Source organism: Melanaphis sacchari, unplaced genomic scaffold, assembly GCF_002803265.2.
Source record: "Melanaphis sacchari strain LSU unplaced genomic scaffold, SCAv2.0 Contig108_pilon_pilon, whole genome shotgun sequence".
In the NCBI taxonomy this organism is placed as follows: domain Eukaryota; kingdom Metazoa; phylum Arthropoda; class Insecta; order Hemiptera; family Aphididae; genus Melanaphis; species Melanaphis sacchari.
Window position 1 is genome coordinate 852857 of NW_020270415.1, and position 20576 is coordinate 873432.

General features: G+C 26.5%; 4 protein-coding genes and 1 long non-coding RNA gene across 8 annotated transcripts; 3 read left to right on the top strand and 2 right to left on the bottom strand.

Moving 5' to 3' along the window:
• Positions 1 to 528: 528 nt before the first annotated feature.
• LOC112603445 lies at positions 529 to 3610 on the top strand. The gene is made up of 3 exons (XR_003115167.1): positions 529 to 723; positions 792 to 870; positions 3345 to 3610. It is a non-coding gene; the product is annotated as an uncharacterized LOC112603445 (long non-coding RNA).
• A 669-nt stretch (positions 3611 to 4279) lies between these two features.
• On the top strand, positions 4280 to 7849 carry LOC112603463 (succinate dehydrogenase cytochrome b560 subunit, mitochondrial-like). Its single transcript, XM_025352018.1, has 5 exons — positions 4280 to 4439; positions 6505 to 6558; positions 6913 to 7118; positions 7471 to 7607; positions 7672 to 7849. The coding sequence occupies exons 1-5, from the start codon at positions 4420 to 4422 to the stop codon at positions 7780 to 7782; spliced, it is 528 nt and encodes a 175-aa protein (XP_025207803.1). The 5' UTR covers positions 4280 to 4419; the 3' UTR covers positions 7783 to 7849.
• Positions 4446 to 6290, top strand: LOC112603462 (peptide-N(4)-(N-acetyl-beta-glucosaminyl)asparagine amidase). The gene has a single exon (XM_025352017.1). It carries the CDS (start codon positions 4517 to 4519, stop codon positions 6245 to 6247), a length of 1731 nt encoding a protein of 576 aa, XP_025207802.1. The 5' UTR covers positions 4446 to 4516; the 3' UTR covers positions 6248 to 6290.
• A 680-nt stretch (positions 7850 to 8529) lies between the features above and the next one.
• LOC112603465 (oligoribonuclease, mitochondrial) lies at positions 8530 to 14183 on the bottom strand. 2 transcript variants are annotated; one of them, XM_025352021.1, is made up of 6 exons: positions 13913 to 14183; positions 10426 to 10513; positions 9957 to 10118; positions 9168 to 9261; positions 8935 to 9061; positions 8530 to 8716 (listed from the first exon to the last, which is right to left on the bottom strand). In XM_025352021.1, the coding sequence occupies exons 2-6, from the start codon at positions 10483 to 10485 to the stop codon at positions 8596 to 8598; spliced, it is 564 nt and encodes a 187-aa protein (XP_025207806.1). In that variant the 5' UTR covers positions 10486 to 10513; positions 13913 to 14183; the 3' UTR covers positions 8530 to 8595. The 2 variants fall into 2 exon arrangements, with proteins under 2 accessions (XP_025207806.1, XP_025207805.1); XM_025352020.1 differs by lacking the exon at positions 13913 to 14183 and adding an exon at positions 11238 to 12060.
• Positions 14184 to 16142: 1959 nt separating this feature from the next.
• On the bottom strand, positions 16143 to 19640 carry LOC112603436 (dihydroorotate dehydrogenase (quinone), mitochondrial-like). 3 transcript variants are annotated; one of them, XM_025351987.1, is made up of 10 exons: positions 19415 to 19640; positions 18871 to 19109; positions 18320 to 18461; positions 17978 to 18187; positions 17669 to 17868; positions 17405 to 17599; positions 17139 to 17325; positions 16919 to 17072; positions 16692 to 16851; positions 16143 to 16267 (listed from the first exon to the last, which is right to left on the bottom strand). In XM_025351987.1, the coding sequence occupies exons 3-10, from the start codon at positions 18320 to 18322 to the stop codon at positions 16213 to 16215; spliced, it is 1164 nt and encodes a 387-aa protein (XP_025207772.1). In that variant the 5' UTR covers positions 18323 to 18461; positions 18871 to 19109; positions 19415 to 19640; the 3' UTR covers positions 16143 to 16212. The 3 variants fall into 3 exon arrangements, with proteins under 3 accessions (XP_025207772.1, XP_025207770.1, XP_025207771.1); XM_025351985.1 differs by having other exon boundaries at positions 18320 to 19109; XM_025351986.1 differs by lacking the exon at positions 19415 to 19640 and having other exon boundaries at positions 18320 to 19327.
• Between the last annotated feature and the right edge of the window lie 936 nt (positions 19641 to 20576).

Here is a 20576-nt window from a genome sequence, read left to right on the forward strand (position 1 = left end):
TTCCCCCTTGAATTTCCCATTGAATTGTTTATAACATTATTAATAAATGTACCTATAAATAGTCAGTCAGTTATTTTCAAATAAACATATCATGCATGCAAGCTCTTCTAAGGTTTAAAAAAAATCGTAAATAAATACCGCTTAAATTTTTTTAATTGTATTTTAATTATATCCTAATTTCTACTAAGAATCATTTGTAAATATCATAAATTAAGTTAATTAAGTTATGATTTATTAGTGTTACATTTTCGTTCGCAATGCGCATAGGCAAAGCTAGATAATTCAGTTTATATTTTATCAGATATTATCATATTGAGATATCTTAATCTTTAATTCCGTTAACAATAACTAACAAAATGACAATTGGTTTACTATTTACTACATCCTGTCACTATAATACCATATTAGTCAGTCATTTATTTAAGTATACTTAATCAATGAGTAAATATTACTATTTTATATAATTCTGTATTTGTATACCTACTAATATACTATAGTATAGTACTAATCTATGTTTATATGAAAAAATTGTATAAGATATCGATACCCGACAGTCGAAAATTAGTCTGAACGGCGTAAAAACATGCTGTGTCCTAACGAAAATCTGTTCTGCGTATCCTCGTAAGAAATTACAAAACCGTGTTTAAGTGGAACCGATCTCGGTGGTAAAGTGTCACGTGGGATGTGAGAATCGCGGGGTATTCTTTCGATGGACAATATATAGTGAGTATAGTGACTAAGGATGGCTAATCGTTTTCTATATTATACCGAATAATAATATTTAAAAAAAGGTGGGCAAGTAAATACCATTCGGTTCACTGTTGTACGGTAGTAAGTAGGTTTCAAGTGGATCACTGCGATAACTGATGAGTAAGTATGTTAAATTTTAATTCAAAAATACATAATTGTATAAGAAAAACGATTTTGAATGCGGAGGCGTTCTGTCAGTCTGTATCACTAAGTAAATAAGTTTTATGTTGACCCAGAATCAACAACATTAGGTATACGGATGACATTATAGATAATTTTAGCCGACAATAATAATAATTGTGTTCTTTGTGCTACTCTACGGTATAGAATCCTAGACTCTAAAAATGCCATTACAATAGGATGACCATAGTCCCGAATTTCCTGGGACGTTGCCGGCTTAGGAATCCATGTCCCAGCGTATAGTGGTCAAAAAACAAAAAAATGGTGACCAAAAATAAATAATTGAAATTATGATATTTATTATAGACATACAATTATCATTAAAATACATTTTTATTGATTTAAAATACATTACAATTGATTTTATTAATTATTAGTTATTATGAAATTAATTTTGGTTTTTCATCACTACAATAATGTCTACCAACAAATATTTGGTTTCTGAAAACAGTTTATTTATATGTTTACCAATTTTTCTAAATCAGCTTACAAGAGGATCCGTCCCAATCCGACGTAATAGCCTTTGAAAAATGTTAGTAATATGAATAATAATATAAATTTATTTTGTAGTTTTATATTTTTAACTCTTTAAATCATAATGAATAAGTACTAAAAGTGTCTACTTGTTAAAGACCAATGAACAGTCCCCACCGGCCACCGATCATGTAATATGATATTTATAAATTTATAATTATCATTATTCATTAATATAAAGACAACGTGTGATATACATAAATGCTGAATATGCAACACCAACAATGGTAAATACTAAACACCATTTCAATCCTTGGTTAAAAAAATAATGTAAATATGCGCAGATATTTTTTATTTAGTATATTGTTCACTAGACTTTACTTAACGAACTGATGTCTGATATAGCTTTCGTGGTATTGTGTATAACACACTAACGCGATGAATAAACTCACAAAATATCTACGATTTTAATGACGTTTAAGTTTAATTTAGTTTTGTTAATATAATATTATGAGTTTAAACTAAAACATTTGGTGTACACACTACACGCTATACTTGCGCCTTTATCTATCTTTTATATGTGTAAAAAATATAACATATATATTACATTTCGTATTTACCAAAAGCAACGATCATTACTTAATTTAATAGCATATTTATCACATTATCAGTAATAAACTTATCTCAATTGTAGTACGAATTTCACAATAAATCGAAATTTCATCTTCAATAGAGTTATATTATACACAGCTGTTGCTGTACTTAAAATGAGTGTTGAGTGTTTTATCAAACAAAACTACATATTTAAATACCATAGGATGGTGTACAATCAATTTATATTTTGAAAATTAAGTACATGTCACAATATTAATTATTATAATTAGAGTTAGGATGTTGATGACCTAAAAAACACACAAAAATGCCCTAAAAACGTCAAAAAATGACCTTAAAAGTTATCTAAAATACTAATTAAGTAAGTGAAAAAACTTATTTATAAATAACAATTTTTATTAGAGATATGGGTATAATAATGGGTGTAATAGTAGAAGCATTTAAATAATTTATAAATAAATTTCAATATAAAAAATAAATTAAAAAGTAAAATATAAATAAAAAAAAATTATATTAAAAATATTTGCGTAACATATTTTGTGTAACATTTGTCCTAAAATCTATAATTTGTGAAAAATGCCCCACATTGTATAAAAAGTACAAAAAATGCCCTAAAAGATGAAAAAATGACTTAAAATGTTAAAAAAAATGACGTTAAAAAACAAAAATATGCATTTATAGCTAAAAATGCAAAAAATGCAAAATAAAATTAGAATATTCTGCATCAAGGGAGCATGAAACAAATTTTTAGCAAGGATAGCATTGTACAAAATAAAAGGAAAAAAAATGCAAAAGTCATCAACATCCTAACTCTAATTATAATTAATAATTATAGGTATTTGTCAATAATTTCAATGAACATCGTAACATTTGTAACGTATGACTATGACAAAAAAAAACCCTTTCTAAATTTAGCCAATCTAGGTACTGCCTCTAACTTCTGATTACGTTTACAGTCGGGAAAAACCATGTTATGATTTTTAAATTTCGAGAATTTAAACTAAAAAGATAATGATATATATTTAATATAATGTATAGTTTATTATTTTATACTCCAGTAGTGAAGTAGTGAGTAGTGAGTACCTAGTACCTACTGACTATATATAGTGTCTCAGTCTTCAGACCTCAGTAATCAGTATACATTTATACGTCGATAGTGTAATCTATCAACTGTTTTGTACCTATGTATTTATAGTGTCATGATTTTTTTAGTTCATGTTTTTTTTTATGTAATGACTATGCCACTAAAAATATCTTGTTGTTTTAATGAGAAATAGCAAAATGATTTCCCATTTATTAAAAAACTTATATCTACTGATGATTTCAAGGTACAATTTAAGCTTGAAGTATTCTAAACTTCATTCCATTTTACAAGAGAAAATATTGAAGAAAAGAGGACCTGACAAAAGAAGAATAGCCAATAGGTATCATGATTTCATAATCTGAGGATATCTATGATTTAGAAATAGCTCATCAGAATTGTTTTACGTTGTAACCAACAGACAGCATTGCTAGAATAGTTGTTAACATTGAAGAAGCACCTGAAGAAAGTTTCATGATATAATTTTGGTATCGTTATATTAAAATAATTTATTTTTTAATAGTATAATAAGTCCAATACTACTATAATTTTTGTAATTGACAATTTAAACATTTTATGAAAATTTCATTTTCTTTTTTTTTAAATTCCCATTTTTCTTAATTTCTTTTATTTATTGTATTAATAAAAGTGGTATTAAGACATTCAACAGACTATCAAGTTTAACATTAGAAAATTTCAGCCAAATCGGTTCAGTAGTTTCCTCGGTTAGTAAAACTCTTTACAATTTTATATAATGGTATAGATTGTAAGTATAAGTCCACACTCCTATAGAGTATAGGAGTGAGTATAGGTAGATAGGTATCTATAATAGATGATATCCGTGAGGCTGTGACTTAACTACATTAACAGTCAACAGAATAACCACAAGAATTCATAAATCTATTTCATCTATTCAGTGGAACGACTTTTTGTTGGAGATATTTGAACTTCGGAAATATATTTAATATTTATTTTATAATATTTTATTAAACCATAAGTGTGACCAACCCGAACGTAAAATATTAATCAGTTGTGATCAGAATAAACTGCTATAACATACTGATAATGGATTATAACGATAATCAGCTGATATTGAATACTCTATTTACCACTACCAACAATTTTTTACTACCGATTTTCGTCCTATATAGAATTATGTTGTAGGATAATAAATAATAATTCATTGATTTAATTTCAGTATTATTCACCTTCGTATCATCAAATATATAATATATCAGTTTTCACTAATTCACTATTCCAAATATAATTTAATTTTTCGAGTACTTAATTCATTAAATACATTGTACATTTTTACTCACATAATGGCTCTATATTTAAGAAGGTAATATATTATTATTAGTTTATGTGTAATCATAAATTTAGTTTAATGTTTTTGTAATTATTACTCAACATTGCAAAATGTTACAAAGTTTAAATGACATAAAAAGCAATAGTATTGATATCTGTTTTCGAGTTGTCAGTGTCTTATTAAAACTCCTTGATGATATAATAAATCATCCATATCAACCAAAATTCAGAAGACTCTACTTGAACGGCGATGTAATTCAAAATGATCTTTTACCATTTTCTGGTGCAATGGAATTTCTTTTTGAAATTGGGTTTATAGATGATGGAAATTCTTTAGTTTTGCCAGATAGTATAAGCTTAAATACATTAAATAACTGTAAACAACAACTTATGAACATAATTCCTGAACATCAAAGGCTTAATTTAAATGAAAATAATTTCTTAAAAGAAATTAATTCAACATCATTGGCTGTACTTAAGTTTGAAGATAAAATATTGCAAAGTAAAGCATTAGAAAATTTATCACCAGAAGATATTGAGCTATTTTCTAATTTCGACAAAAATGATGATCCATTATACCATGAAGAAATGATATTAAAACTTATGACATGGTTTAAAAAGTCATTTTTTAAATGGTTTGATACACCAACTTGTCAGTTTTGCTGTAGTTCTACTAAATTTAAAGGAATAAATCGTGAAAAAATAGATGAAAATGTTAAATATTCAGAATTGTATGAATGTGATAACTGTAGTTCAATCACAAATTTTAAGAGATATGGTATTTGTGAACAACTTTTGACTTCTCGTCAAGGAAGATGCGGAGAATGGGCCAATTGTTTTACTTTATTCTGTAGAGCTCTTGGTTGGGAAGCAAGATTAGTAATTGATAAGACTGATCATGTATGGACTGAAGTTTGGTCGGTCAATCAAAAAAGATGGATACATTGTGACCCGTGTGAAACCGCTTTAGACAAGCCATTACTTTATGAAAAAGGTTGGGGGAAAAAATTATCATATGTTATAGCCTATTCTAATGAAGAAGTTCAAGATGTTACTTGGCGGTATGTTGAAAACAGTAGCAGTGTTTTAGAAAGAAGAACACTTTGTTCAGAAAACAAATTGTTAAATACAATTTTAAGTTTATCATATCATAGACAAAATAATTTATCATTATCAAGGCGTAAATATATTGCAGAAAGACGTTTGAAGGAGTGTATTGAAATGTTATTTCAAACCAAATGTACTGATACCGAAAATTATGGTGGTAGAACGTCTGGGGCTCTTACATGGAGATTAGCCCGAGGGGAAATTCAAATTGAGAAATTTGTTTGGACTCCGTCTGAAACTGAAATAGCCAATAAAAGATTTGAACTCAAATATTCTACAGCTTTTGATAAATATATTCATGGAAATAGCATTTATGAAGGATGGAAAAGTGGTGTATATAGTTATAGTTCAATATTCCGCAAAGAAGAATTAGATTGGAAAACTGTTTATTTATGTAGAGAAGAAAACTGTGAAAAATCAACAATAGAATGGCGATTTGACTTTTCTTCAACTGGTTTAGTTGTGCAAGACATCAAATTAATTTACACTACAGCTTTATTTAATACAGGTCAAGTTGAATGGAAGTTGATCGGAAATAATCATACTGTAAATCTGCCTGTTATTAAAAATATCGAAGAAGTCATTGTTGATCAAATGAATGGCTCTAATTTTGTAATATTAAATGCAAGTTTAAATGGAGGATCCGGAGACTTGGCATGGCAACATTCTCAGATATTTAGACAGTCGATAAAAGATCAAGACTATCCATTTCATATTGTATTTATTCTTAAATAAATATTTTGCATAACAATAAAAATATAATTACTTTTAATTTATAAATATTGTATTTTAGTGTAACAACCTAAAACATGTATTTTTCTCTATGAATATTATTGTTTTTAATATAGTACTACTCAGTTATTATTACATAATTTCTTTTTAATTAACAATATAAAAACACATACATAATATTAAAAAAAAAAATTAATTAAAAAATTTAATTTGAACATTTTTATTATTAATTGTTAAAAAAATATTATAAAATATTTCAGTGTACACAGACTATGCTCAGCTAGACAAACAATGTCTTTCCAAATGCCAACAATGTAAGTAAAAAGTGTTATTATTTATTAGCAATTAAAACTGTTAAAATATTTTGGCTATTGTAGTTATTTTTATCACCTAGTGAGTAGTTAGAAATTTTCTATGATAATTTTTATGAAAAATAATAAAATAAAATTATTCTTAAAATTAATTTATATTCTAGAATAGCCAAAGTGTAATACTTCTTCATGATCATATGGTACACTTATTTTAAATAAATATGAATGTGAAAAACGTTCTTACTGTACCTACAACACCCCTCAATTAAACTATTGGTTATTGTGCTATATCAAAGAAAATATTTATCTCTATAAATGTAGTTGAAAATCTGGAATATAATTTTAATTATTTTTTAGACAGCGTATGATTACCATGCAAGTTAAAAATGCTCAAGAAGTTGAATATAAATTAGGAGAGACTCATGATGAGAAAAATGGGCGCCTTAGTAGACCTATGTCTCCTCACTTGACAATTTATCAGCCTCAATTAACAACAATATTATCTATTACACACCGTGGAACTGGAGTCGCATTAAGTGGTGTAACTGCTGGATTAGGAGCATGTAAGTTATTATATTTTTTTTCTTCTATCTACAATCTCTATTGACAAGTATATTTAATTGTTAAAAAATAAAACCTAATAATATTTACCAAGTAATTTTAAATATGGCCCTATATTAGCACCACTATTAGTTGCTTTCACAATTATTAAATATCAATATTAAATGTTTAAAAATTGCTCTACATAAACTGATTCAATTTCATAAAGTTTTATAATTTATTTATCAAACTTTTGTTATAAATTAAGAAGTAGCACATTGTTTGTGATAAAGTACTTATTCATATTTCATTAACTTATTAGTTAGATATTATTTCTAATTATAATTTCGTATTAATTTACGTATTTTTCTATAGTATTCATTTTCACGGATTTGCCGACATTTGTGCAATTTGTACATGGTTTAGAACTACCATCAGCTGCTATCATGTCGGCTAAAGGATTAGTTGCTTTTCCGTTCTTCTATCACCTGTGTAATGGCATTAGACATTTGGTGAGTTTTAATAAATCTATACCTATTTTAGTTTCAAAAACTTAAAACTACTTGTTTTGTTTAGGTGTGGGATGCTGGTAAATGTTTGACCATTAAACAAGTTTATTCAACTGGTTATGGTGTGATTGTTGGTAGCTTACTTCTAACAGTATTGTCTTTAGCTTATAGTACATAAATAATAACAAAAAATTGTTCAGTTTCTTGTACTATTATACAAGATTATTCGTTTAAATTAAAACATGTTTATAAAAATTAATGTACCATACAGTTTGTATTAAAACAATGTTGTAGTTTTTTTCATTATTTATTTTTCATATAGAATAATAACATCTTATACAAGTAATTTAGTTACATAATATTGTTTTGTATATTACAAATTTTTGAAAGCATTATAAAAATAATTATTTTAATTCATTTTATTACCTATTTAATTCTTAGCGACACAATTGTTATCCAAACTACAATTAACGTATCCGAACGTTAAAACATTCAATAGTCGTATTGATAATTTTTTCAAAAAAATATAATAAACATATTTTTCTATGTATGTAATTTTCATAAAATAATAATAATAATAAATATGTAATATAAAATATTTGATTATGTTTTAAAAATTTATTCCGAATTAGGTGTGGTCCCAATTAGTTCGGATAATCGAAGTTCTACTGTATATATAATATTCATTAACATATTGAACAATAATTCTTATGTTATCATCTGTGCAGGAATAAACAATGATAAACATATCTTAATACCAGTACTTGTTTATAATATGCACTCCACCATGTATGGTTTTTTTACGCTGCACGGGAATCAATGACACTTCAGTAAAAATCAGGTTATCATTCAATTTAATTAATAAATTTTATATAATTATAATTAGGGGTGGATACTCAATACATTTAACAATTTTTTACTTATGTAAATGATGCTTATTTTGGTGCAAATTGTATCACCAAATTTTATTTATTTAATTCATGATGATAAATTATAACTTCAAACAGTTTTTGTAATATTTGAGTTCTTCGACACTTTCTTTAATGTCATCAAGAGCTCTATGTTGAAATGATTTTTTTGGAGCTGCATTATGTACTTCCGGTTTCCAGCGTCTAAAGTTAATTCATACATTTATTAAAAAATTCACACATCAACTAAATTTTTTAGTTACTTTAACATGCTTATTATGGATTTAATATGTACTATTAATTCAAGGTGAGTTGGTTGTAGTAATAGTTTTTTGATAACCTGATTCTTCAGATTATCAAATACCATAACATGAAATGCTTAGCAAGTAAAAAATAATATTAAAATTGTGTTTAATACATACTTAAACAACTCTTTTAAAGTAGACACATCTATTAATCTATAACTTAAATGACTTTCAAGTTTTGGCATATATTTTCTAATAAAAGTTCTATCCATATAAATTGAATTGCCAGCTAACGGACAAAAACCTAAAATTATAATAAATTTAATAGATAATTCATACTCTGGCATTCACCTGGTTAAATTCAAATAATTATGAATAATATTCATCAACTTGTTTAATTTTAAATTCACCTTTAGGAGTAAATGGTTTGATAAACTCGTATAATATTTGATCAGCTTGTTCAATTGATATATTGCTCTTTCTAACATTTTCAGTCAAGCCACTCTAAAAACATAAAAAAAAAAAAAATTATCAAAAAAATTAAAATTTATGTCATACAAGAATAATTTTAAATCTAAAATTTAGAAAATCAAGGGAACTTGCTATACAAAATAGTGGTATTACATAAATGTTTCATATTTCTACTGATTTATGTTAGATAAATGAAAAATTTATCTTTAATATAGGTACAAAATAATAGCATATGTATCAAGTATCAATAAAGAAGATTTCTAGGAAATCTAAATGCTCAGGTGGAATTTTATCTATTGGCAAATGAAATGTTTATTTAATTCTAAGCTAGACAAAAGCTTAGGAAATTAGTATATTATGTTGCAGTCTTACAAATAACAAAAGTGCATAAAAATAACTAATCAACAGAGAATTAAAGGACAATTAATTAGAGGTATAATGTAGTCAAATATACCCATGGAGTTAATGAGTATATACATGAACTCATCTAAAAAAAATTAAATGTTCAATAATCATTAAATTAAAAGCTTTACACACTGATGCGGTGGTGGTGTTAAAATGAAGCTGAACACAATTTACCACCACCATTATGTTGCAGACTTACAATTAATCAAGAAAAAAATACTGGACAAAATATAGGAACTTAATGTGAGCACAACTAATAATACATGTAAATATGCAATGCAGAGAATAAAAAAAAAATATTAAAATTATAATAAAATAATTACTAATGCATGTTGCTTTTTAGGCCAATCTTCCATGTTTTCTAACACTTCATCTGATTGATGTATAATAATATTTGGACTTTCTGCTAAAATGTTCAAATTTTTATCAGTTATAATTATAGCTGCTTCAATCAAGGCATGACGATTATAGTCTAATCCAGTCATCTGAAAATTGATAAATACAATTTAATTTAAAATATGTTTGCATATCAGATCATAAATTTAATAAAAAAAAGTTATTTCAACAGATAGGTTCAGGTTAACGTTTTACACCTACTAATATTTTTAAAATTAATTTACGTATTAAGTATTAACCATATTGAAATTTGAAAGACAATTTTTTTCAACAATCACATCTATATTTACATCTTTTTTTTTTAATCTCATCCAGTTGTAAAATTTAGTGCCTTAGAGATCTTAATATGTAAAAATTCTAATAAACATTAACATTTGTAATAATTAATATACATACTTCACCATCAAACCACACAATATTGTGTTCATGACGTTTAGGATTTATTGTTGTGCTCATTTTTCTTCTAAAGTTTAATTTGTTTATCCTGCAATAACACAATATACAATTATAAATTGATACGGTTATTTATATCTTAATAAATATTAATTATTAAATGTAAAAGTTATGAACTATGTAGTTTATCTATAAGAAAAACCACAATGACTCATTTATTACATTGAGCCATACATATCTAATTGTTTTTTCCCAGGAATGTGTTTGTATTAATATTTTAAAAGTATGATTATTTTTGAAGATTGTAATAGAAATAAAGCTCCACATCTTTTATATTGTAGTTTATATAAGTTAGAATACAATTTAAGCATAACAGCAATATTTCTATGAATAGAATATCCAAATTATTTGTTTTTTTGACAAACAGTTGGTTAAATAAATACTTTAGGATTATAATTGACTATAGAATAGTCTATTCAACAATCAACGGTATTATGAACAATTCTTGTGAGTTGTGATTAAAAATTGTAGTTAATTAAGTTTATTTTTATAAAATGAATGCATTTTTACAGACATTGTTAGTTTTAAATTAATTTGGTTTGATTAAGACAATTTTAGTAGTAGGTATTAAAAAATAAATCAACAACTTTATAGATTGGGAACCTACTCAATTGTGGATAGAAAAAATGTGTGGTTTACAAATATTAAAATTATTTAACTGTTTCTAAAATCCTATACACCATTAAAATCAGTTTATGAATGTAATATTCTGTAAATGTAACAAGATAATTAAAGATAAATCATACTTCACTCACGGTTTCAATTTGGTAATTAAATTATTAAATTTCAACATATTTATGAAGATATCAAATAACTCATGTAATAAATTTACTCTAAACGGCAATAGTAATAAAAATAACAATTTAAATGTGACACATTAAATTTAATAATAGTTTAACCGGAACAATCCTCACTAAATAATTCAGAAATTGAACTTTTATAAGATTCACAATGATAAATGATGGTATAACATTTAAAACTGTTCATAGTATATACCACAACAAATACTACATAATAATCCTTTTTTTTTTTTAGAATATTATGAAATATGAACAATCAATGAAGTACAAAATTAACCAGGTACAGTGAGCTGTGAAATAAATAGAAAATTATTTAAATTTACAAGCAGTGTCTACTACAGCTTTGGATGAGAATAAGATCGCAGAAAGGCCTAAATTAATGAATTAAATCGTAAAAACATGTAAAAAATGAGTGAATTGTGAATGTTTCGGAATAACTCTTAATGAGCAGAGTCGGGATGTTTTTAAAAAACGAAAAGTCACATTGTTTAGAGTTTAGAGAATTAGAGACACGGGATTTTCAAAATTCAAAGCACCCGGTTTCACGTCTTCGCGAGATAATAGTGATCACCAATTTATCGGATAATCTACCGGCTACCACAGAATTTATTAACATAATATTATTATTTATTATTACGCTGTATCACATCCACAGATATATAAAAATATTAGATAGCCGACTGCCATACGTTTTACATACAAAATTATGTCTCCAATAAAATGGCCGATAATCGTTATCTAAGAGGTGACTGTTTATAAATTAAACTGATATGATAAATGATAAGACACTATTTTGGAGGGATATAGTATTTTAAATTTTATAGGAACGAAAACTTCAGAAAATTTTTTTATCTGAATAGTGTAAGCTCAGAAACTTTTATTGTGGAAAATGTATTTGCTTGGAACTGAAATTTGGAACCATTTAATATTTTACACAAATATTCTATATTTCTATATTTTAATATAATATAATATTTTACTGTATGTATTTGAATAAAACAATATTATGGTATTTGTGAGCTATTTATAATTATTAAGAATCCCAAACAATTATGAAAGATGATAAATTTTAATAAAAATAATAATTAAATATATGCATCGTGTTATTATTTTATAACAATATATACCTACATGCCAAACATTACTCATATACCAACATTATTAATGCACATATTAAGCATGTTTTTTTTTAATTTTATAAATATAAATTGTGATTAATGTATAGGAAAGGTAGGTACAGTAATTATTAATATTTTTTAAATATATATCTATTACTATGGTTTATCATTGCTTTGTTAATAAAAAATTTGCAGTGGACAAAAATATATTTAAATATTTAGAATGTAATAATGTTTTTACATTAGATAGACCCCATAAAATGGTTTTAATTGCATTACTTATAAAGAAATATTTAAGCGTGAGATTACATTCATATGGTAAAATGTATTCTACAGATATTTTAAATCTAATTAGTACCATAGTAATAGATATATATTTAAAAAATATTAATAATTACTGTACCTACCTTTCCTATACATTAATCACAATTTATATTTATAAAATTTAAAAAAACATGCTTAATATGTGCATTAATAATGTTGGTGTATGAGTAATGTTTGGCATGTAGGTATATATTGTTATAAAATAATAACACAATGCATATATTTAATTATTATTTTTATTAAGATTTATCATGTTTGATAATTGTTTGGGATTCTTAAGAAAATACATTTTTTACAATAAAAGTTTCTGAGCTTACACTATTCAGACAAAAAAATTTTCTGAAGTTTTCGTTCCTATAAAATTTAAAATACTATATCCCTCCAAAATAGTGTCTTATCATTTATCATATCAGTTTAATTTATAAGCAGTCACCTCTTAGATAACGATTATCGGCCATTTTGTTGGAGACATAATTTTGTATGTAAAACGTATGGCAGTCGGCTATCTAGTATTTTTATATATCTGTGGGCATAAACTACACAAACACTGAATGACACGTGATAAGATAAAACGTGGCTTAAGGTTTTTAAGTAAAACCAATTTAAACGATACCATGTAGTTCGATGGTAGGCACTATATTCCAAATAAAAACGCGCCGGGCGGCGGACGAAAACCGGCTGAAACCCGCGCATGTTCGCCCCACTCCTGAAGGTTTCAGCTACCGTCTGTTTCGCCGGTTTGCATACGTAGTGAACATATTTGAACATAATGAAGTGGTGGAAAATACGAGTAAAAAATACGTATAAGTATAATACTGTACGTCGTCAATAATAATATTGAATTATTGAGTTTTCTGTATGCACAATATAATATGTATTGCTAGCCGCCGACAGATGGAGACCAATTATAAAACAATAATGATTACTCATTTTGTCGTCGTTTTGGAACGTATTGTTTGACGTTTCGGCCCTGACAATGATACGCAACGATGCGAGTTTTCATTTAAAATTGAAAAACGGTTAATAATTATTTTTTGTAGTTGAAAGTTGAAGCAGACGTGTAACGCGTGCATGAATAGTGTGAAAATATGGCAACCGATCGCTGACGTAGAATATGAAATAGTTTGACTTAGACAGCTTAAAGTAGATAAAAAAGTTTAAACTAAAAATATTGTCCAACTGCCTTACTGAAAAGTATCCCAAGTCCAGTACAAAAGTATAATTCTTGATTCTGACTGGCTAGTTGTGTGAAGGTGCTTGACAATTGCGAAACCGTTGATGTTGATAGGTCACGTCTAAATAACGTAATAACACTAATAACTAATAACGTATGTTCTGATTGTGAATTGTGAATTTGTGAATGAGAATCAAACTTGGGTTTTCCTACAAAGGTCATTGACTATTTCCCCACTCATTGGTAAAAATCCCTTGTTGTGATGCATTTATACTGCCTAATGCCTATGGAACTACAGCCAGAGAGCGCTCACAGACGTGTTTTATTTACGCTGCACGATTTGAAGTGATAGGGACAACAAGACATCTCCAATTAAAATGATTTTTTAATTTTTAGTACTTAGGAACAGTGCTCAAATGGAAAGAAATTGATTTTTTTGAATTATGAATTATACCTACAAAATAATTTGCAAATATTCATGGTTTTGACGAATTTTTGTCAATATTTGAACTTCAAATGCTAATAAAAAAAATTGTGCCTGTGTATTCTTAAAATTTTTTGATCACTATAAAAATAACTTATGAGGAACTTTGTATTAAATTTTCAAGTATTTTGATTGGGCCAAAAAAAATTTATCGACACTTCAAAACAAAATTTCAGAAAAATTGAAAATTTCAGTTGTCTATAAATACCTCAAAAAAAATCAAAATATTTTGAAAATTAAATCATGTGACTAACGATTTTTATTTTTTTTTTAAACTACAATAAGAACAACTCATAGGGAACCTTGTATTAAATTTTCAAAATTTTTTGGTCATCCAACATTTTTTTATCGACACTTCAAAAAAAAAATTCTCATAAAAATCGATAATTTCAGTGGTCTATAAATGACTCAAAAAAAGTCAAAAATTTTTGAAAATTAAACTGTATATAGATAACACTAACATAAACATTTGGTGAAAATTTCAAGTATTTACAGTGATTAGTTTTTGAATTATAACCATATAAAAAAATCGATTTGGTCGAAAACTGGTTTTGCATAAGTTATGTGTAGTCATGTGCAGCTGTGGATATCTTTTAAATTGTAATGTGCAGGCATGTAATTTATACTATTTTAAACAAATTTCATTATTTCCTTATAAATTATTATTAACATTAACAATAGGTATAAGACAATGATATAGAAAATATTGTAAAAATCTAACTGTCTACTACACAGTATACAACATCCATGATAAAGTAGTTAATGGTACACGTATCGTATGCTATTTACGGTCGATTTATTGGTGTCGTATGCTAACTACATTATTTTTTTATTGTCAATAAGAGGGATCGAGACACATTATTACCAATAATAATTCAAGAAATAGAACCAGGATCAACAGTTCATTCAAATGAGTGGAGAGCATACAGCACTTTAAAAAATTACGGTTTTCTTCACCAAACTGTTAATCATAGTAAGAACTTCATAGATCCGCATACAGGTGCTCAAACTCAAACAATTGAGTGTTTATGGAGACACCTAAAGGTCAACTACAATATAAGATCACGTGGTGCAACAAAACTACTCGACAGGCAATTACAAGAATAATGGTGACGTTCAGTCAATCTAACCAATACTTTCAAAAGTTTTTTGAGAGACATAAAAAATACATTTTTATAAACCTATTATAATTGCATTGACAACTGTAAAACTACAAGCAAGGTGAGAATACATTTTTTTCACGTAGATAGTAATATAGTATACGACACTAGTATTAATTTTTTGTAGATAGCATACGACACGTGTACCTAGTTAATTAGTAATATTTATTTGTTGATTTGCTAATTAACTCACAATAAATACTGCAATTGATTACATTCTTGTTTTAATCTTTGACATAGTCCTTTTAAGATAGAATCTTTTTTGAAAATACAAATTAAAATGTTAGGCGACCAAATTATACTGTATAATATAACCATACCATTTTATACAGATCACAGTAAAGAAGATAATTAACACAAGATTTAATTTATCTTGTGGTAAAACTCACGAGCCTCAACATGGTTTTCTGAGAAGCACTCCTCCAAAGGTAATTCTTTTTAATGATTAAAAATAATATAAAAAATTCAAAAAACATAGATTGGAAATAAAAAATTAAAGATCATATTATCACTTTTGATTATTATCAATTCTTATATTAAATTGTTATAATTTATACATTATTTATATTATAATATAAAAATAATAAAATAATTAATGCAAATAAAAAAAATTATATTGAAAATTTCCAAATTTTTAAATAAAATAAACAGTTATTTGAGTTATTGTACTTTACAGTCTGGCATCTGCACCAATTGCTTCGGATATTGAGTTGTACTTATCTTTCCTAAAATTATAAAATATAAACAAATAAAATTAAAACATTAAGCATACTTATTATTGTAGAGTAAGTGTTAACAATAAAAATAATTATAAAGGTAAATAAATGTATAATTGTTGGTATTTAATTAATCAATATTAAAAGATTATTATAATTTTTTTTTAGTTTTTACCAACACATTTTTATAGCTTAACAACTAAAATGAATGATATATTGACTTTTAATTTATAATTGATTATTTGTTAATTTATTTTAAATTCAATTAATTAAAATTATATTGGTTTGATAAATAAATTGAATCTGTATTCAAAGCTTAAAAATTACATTCAATGTTATTGAATAAAATGACAAGATTCAATAAGGTAACACATTAGTTGCAATTTTTTAGCTTTACTTAAATTAGTATTTGCATGTTTTTAATATTTATTACCTCAGGAGATAATCTAGTTCCTTTTTAATATTAACTATAACTGGTGGGCCATTATATATAAAAGATGTATAAATTTGTATAAGTGAAGCTCCTGCTTTAATTTTGTCATATGCATCTTGACCATTAAAAACTCCACCGACTCCAATAATTGGTATTTTACCTAAACAATAAAATTTAATTTCTAAGTACAATTAATTCTATCAAGTTATTATATTACTATAATTCACCATTTGTCAATTTATAGAATTCTAAAATTAATTTTGTAGATGCTTCTTGTAGTGGTTTCCCACTAAGACCACCAGGTTCTAATGCATTGGGATTGTCATAAACGCCAATTCGTTTAATAGTTGTATTTGAAATTATTAATCCATCAACTTTACACTAAAACCAAAAAGTACTCAAGAAAATTTTGAGTTTAATATTCATTGAACTAAAATATAATTTTACCTTTTTATTATTAATTATTACATCAACGATATCTTTTTTGTCTTGATCAGTAAGATCGGGAGCAATTTTTAATAATAATGGAATTTTGCGTTCTCCACTTAACTGATTTCTTGCTTCCACAACTTTTGAAAGTAGATTTATGAGATCATTTTTCTTTTGCAAATTTCTTAGACCTGGAGTATTAGGGCTAAACATTAAAAAAAAAAAAAAAATTAATTTAAAATATGTAGAAAGAATAGATTTGAAAGTAAAATTAGTTATTTTACCTGGATATATTTATAACAAAATAATCTGCAACTGGAGCAAACTTTTCAATACCTTTCACGTAGTCATCAGCTGCATTTTCGGACTCTTTATTTTTTCCTAAATTAACACCAATTATACCATCAAAGTTTTGGTGTTGCTTAAGATTCTTAAGTCTTTCAAATACAATATTATGACCATCACTATTGAATCCATACCTATAATGATACAATATAATATATTTCATTAAATTAATATTATTTACTAAAACTGTGTGCAATTTTAACCTATTAATAATAGCTTGACTATCTAAAAGTCTAAACACTCTTGGTTTTTCATTGCCTGGTTGAGGTAGAGGTGTTATTGAACCAACCTCTACAAAACCAAACCCTACATTTTTTAATGCTTTTGTTATTTCGCCTTGTTTATCCAACCCAGCTGCAAGACCTATTGGGTTGGTAAAATTCAAATCCCATAATTTTGTTTTCTAGAAAAAAAAAATAATAAATCCAACACATTACTCATAACTTATTATTTGTTAATAACTAATTATTTGTTTAAATAATGAGAATTGGATGATAAAATGTTTAACTTACCAATGTCGGTGGATCTTTATAAAATGATTTTGGTATGAGACCATATTTTCCAGAAAATATTAAAAGGTTATGAGCTTTTTCTGGATCAAAAGTAAAGAATGCAGGAATAATAAATTTCTGATAAAATTTTTCATTCTGCGTGATAAGATTTGTTCCTGCCCACAAAATACATCCTCCAGAGGAAATATAAACCAAGGACCTTAATGAACCCTAAATAAATTGACAAATATTAATTTATGGGTATTCGACTGATCACTATAAAACATGAGACTAATACTTTTAAGCCAATTTTATTACAATTTAAATTATTACATTTAACAAATAAAAATGTTAATAACTTACCATTATACATAAATTTAGATAACTGAATTGTTTTCTCCAAACAAAATATTAGAAAAAAATAGCTAAATAAAGTTGAGTTTATCCACTATGTTCTTATAAGGAGACGTATAAGTCACTACTTATACACAAATTAGATAGGTACCTGTTCACAAATATAAACACCCTAAACTATTGTCGTAAATTGTTATATTGTTAATTAATTAAAATCCATTGAATCACTGAATTAAAAATGATTTGTTTCAACATTTAAATTCATCAAAATATATGTAATAGGTAGATATGTGTGAACCATGAAGACTGACAGATTGAAGATGATGTATGAATAATTACTAACAATTTAGATTTATGAACAATGACATTACAAATTACACATTTTACTAATAAGTAAGAAATAACGAAAATAACTTAATAGTATTCTATATTTCTGTTTAAGTTGAGATAGAACAACTTATGCACAATAGTGCGGTTCAATTACACAGCACTACAAAAGGATACAAAATAAATGGTTGACTCAGTGAGGTGACAAGTGACAACGTCAAAACGGGTGTTACCTGACCAGTGGACAATGACCACTACGTTTATCTGACGAAAACTGGTCGCCGTCGCCAGATTGAATTCTTTTTCGAACGTAGTATGCTGTTATTTAATAAAATGTAAGACTGTATAAATATTAAATATCTAGATATTCACATTCCACGTGCGTAGACATTTTTAATTTACACTGATAAACTGATAAGTGTTAATCATAAACTGCTAAAAAATTGACCTTTCTGATCACCGCAACACATACCTAATATAAATAATGCGATAGTATAATTTTTTTTATAGTTATTACTATGGTGTACAGTCGAATTCGCTTATAAGTTATAACGATGCCGTTTACAACGATATTCCGGGTAAAACGATTCCAAGCAATGTATTTGGTTGGTTTTATATCTTATGTGTTGTTACATTTTATAATCCGGATATAACGAAGTTCATAATGATCAGATTCTCTGGTCCCTTGAAGATCGTAATAAGCAAATTTGACTGTAGTATTGTGAATAGATATTAGATACATTATCACAGATTATATTTATAGCTCCTATAACTTACGAGCTATAGTTATGAATACATAATGTCAAGAGCGTTTGTGATTTTGATATTTCTAAATATCTGAAAAATTGCATTTCCAAAATCCACGACAATTGAAAATCTCTGAATTCGTAATTATTTTTCGCACTTTGGTGGGTTATTGCTTGGGAAAACGTTGTCGGCGGTGATTCCGTTCGCTCAGGCGGCGTTAGAGAATGGTGATTATTTCGCCTTTCGGTCGTCACCGTCGGAGAACACACGTGATGATTGTGTTGCTTACGACGCGCGCCGTCGCTGAAAACAATTTACTGCCATTTTGAAAATGATAATACAGGTTACAGGTAAAAAATAATAATAATAAATTACTGGAGACATTAGTGCGATGTAATTTTTCAGGGTTTAATATTTTTATTGATAATTTGCGTTGTTATTTTATCTAATTGGTTCAAATTATCGTTCATTACACGCTGAATTATAATATGCACAATGCAGTACGAATGATATTGTTTAATGTTTATTGAATAACGTCAATTGCAGCATGCATCAATGCACGATTAATCACTAAGTACCTAATTAGGTAACGAATTAATAAGTAGTGAACAATGGACACTTAAGGCTTATACTCGAATTAATGGTCCTGCACATACAAATGATACATTCAATTTGAGTGAATTGCAAATCAATTAACTTTATGTATAATATATAGGTTACAATTGTAAGAGATTCAGAGGGATCTATGTGGGGTTTGCAAATGTGTTTATAATTATTTAATATTTTACTTAAAATAGTTTTTTGACCGACACACTTGATCTAGTCGATACATGTGTGTTCATTTCCAGGTTCTCATCTAAATGGTACTTTTGAGAAGTTATTTTTAAATTTATAGCTGTCAGCCATAAAAAAATGGAGCTATTATGGCTGGAAAATGGAAAGGTGTTTAAGCTTTGATCAGTGTAATAAATGATTTAGCCAGGTTAATTCCGGTTTATACGTCACTAATAAATGTTTACTAGAATATTAAAAAGATTTTTGGCATTATTCAAAGATTTTTCTATTTTTTCTTTAACTACTCAGAGATTGGATATTCTTAAAAAATCATATTACATTTTTATTAAAAGGTTACAATATGATTAGATGTTCTGCAAAATAACACATTAAATCATTACAATTGAAAATGTGCTAT

What these genes read in the sequence shown, in the direction of transcription:
- LOC112603463 (XM_025352018.1), top strand. Translation starts at nt 4,420, where the DNA reads ATGGCTCTATATTTAAGAAG. An exon ending in TCTTTCCAAATGCCAACAAT is followed by an intron (nt 6,559 to 6,912) that starts GTAAGTAAAAAG and finishes ATTATTTTTTAG; the next exon opens with ACAGCGTATGATTACCATGC. An exon ending in GTAATGGCATTAGACATTTG is followed by an intron (nt 7,608 to 7,671) that starts GTGAGTTTTAAT and finishes TGTTTTGTTTAG; the next exon opens with GTGTGGGATGCTGGTAAATG.
- LOC112603462 (XM_025352017.1), top strand. Translation starts at nt 4,517, where the DNA reads ATGTTACAAAGTTTAAATGACATAAAAAGCAATAGTATTGATATCTGT.
- LOC112603465 (XM_025352020.1), bottom strand. Translation starts at nt 11,275, where the DNA reads ATGTTGAAATTTAATAATTTAATTACCAAATTGAAACC. An exon ending in CTAAAAAGCAACATGCATTA is followed by an intron (nt 9,262 to 9,956) that starts GTAATTATTTTA and finishes TTATGTTTTTAG; the next exon opens with AGTGGCTTGACTGAAAATGT. An exon ending in ACTTTAAAAGAGTTGTTTAA is followed by an intron (nt 8,717 to 8,934) that starts GTATGTATTAAA and finishes AATTAACTTTAG; the next exon opens with ACGCTGGAAACCGGAAGTAC.
- LOC112603436 (XM_025351987.1), bottom strand. An exon ending in TAATAATTAATAATAAAAAG is followed by an intron (nt 17,073 to 17,138) that starts GTAAAATTATAT and finishes TTTTGGTTTTAG; the next exon opens with TGTAAAGTTGATGGATTAAT. An exon ending in ATTCTATAAATTGACAAATG is followed by an intron (nt 16,852 to 16,918) that starts GTGAATTATAGT and finishes TTTATTGTTTAG; the next exon opens with GTAAAATACCAATTATTGGA.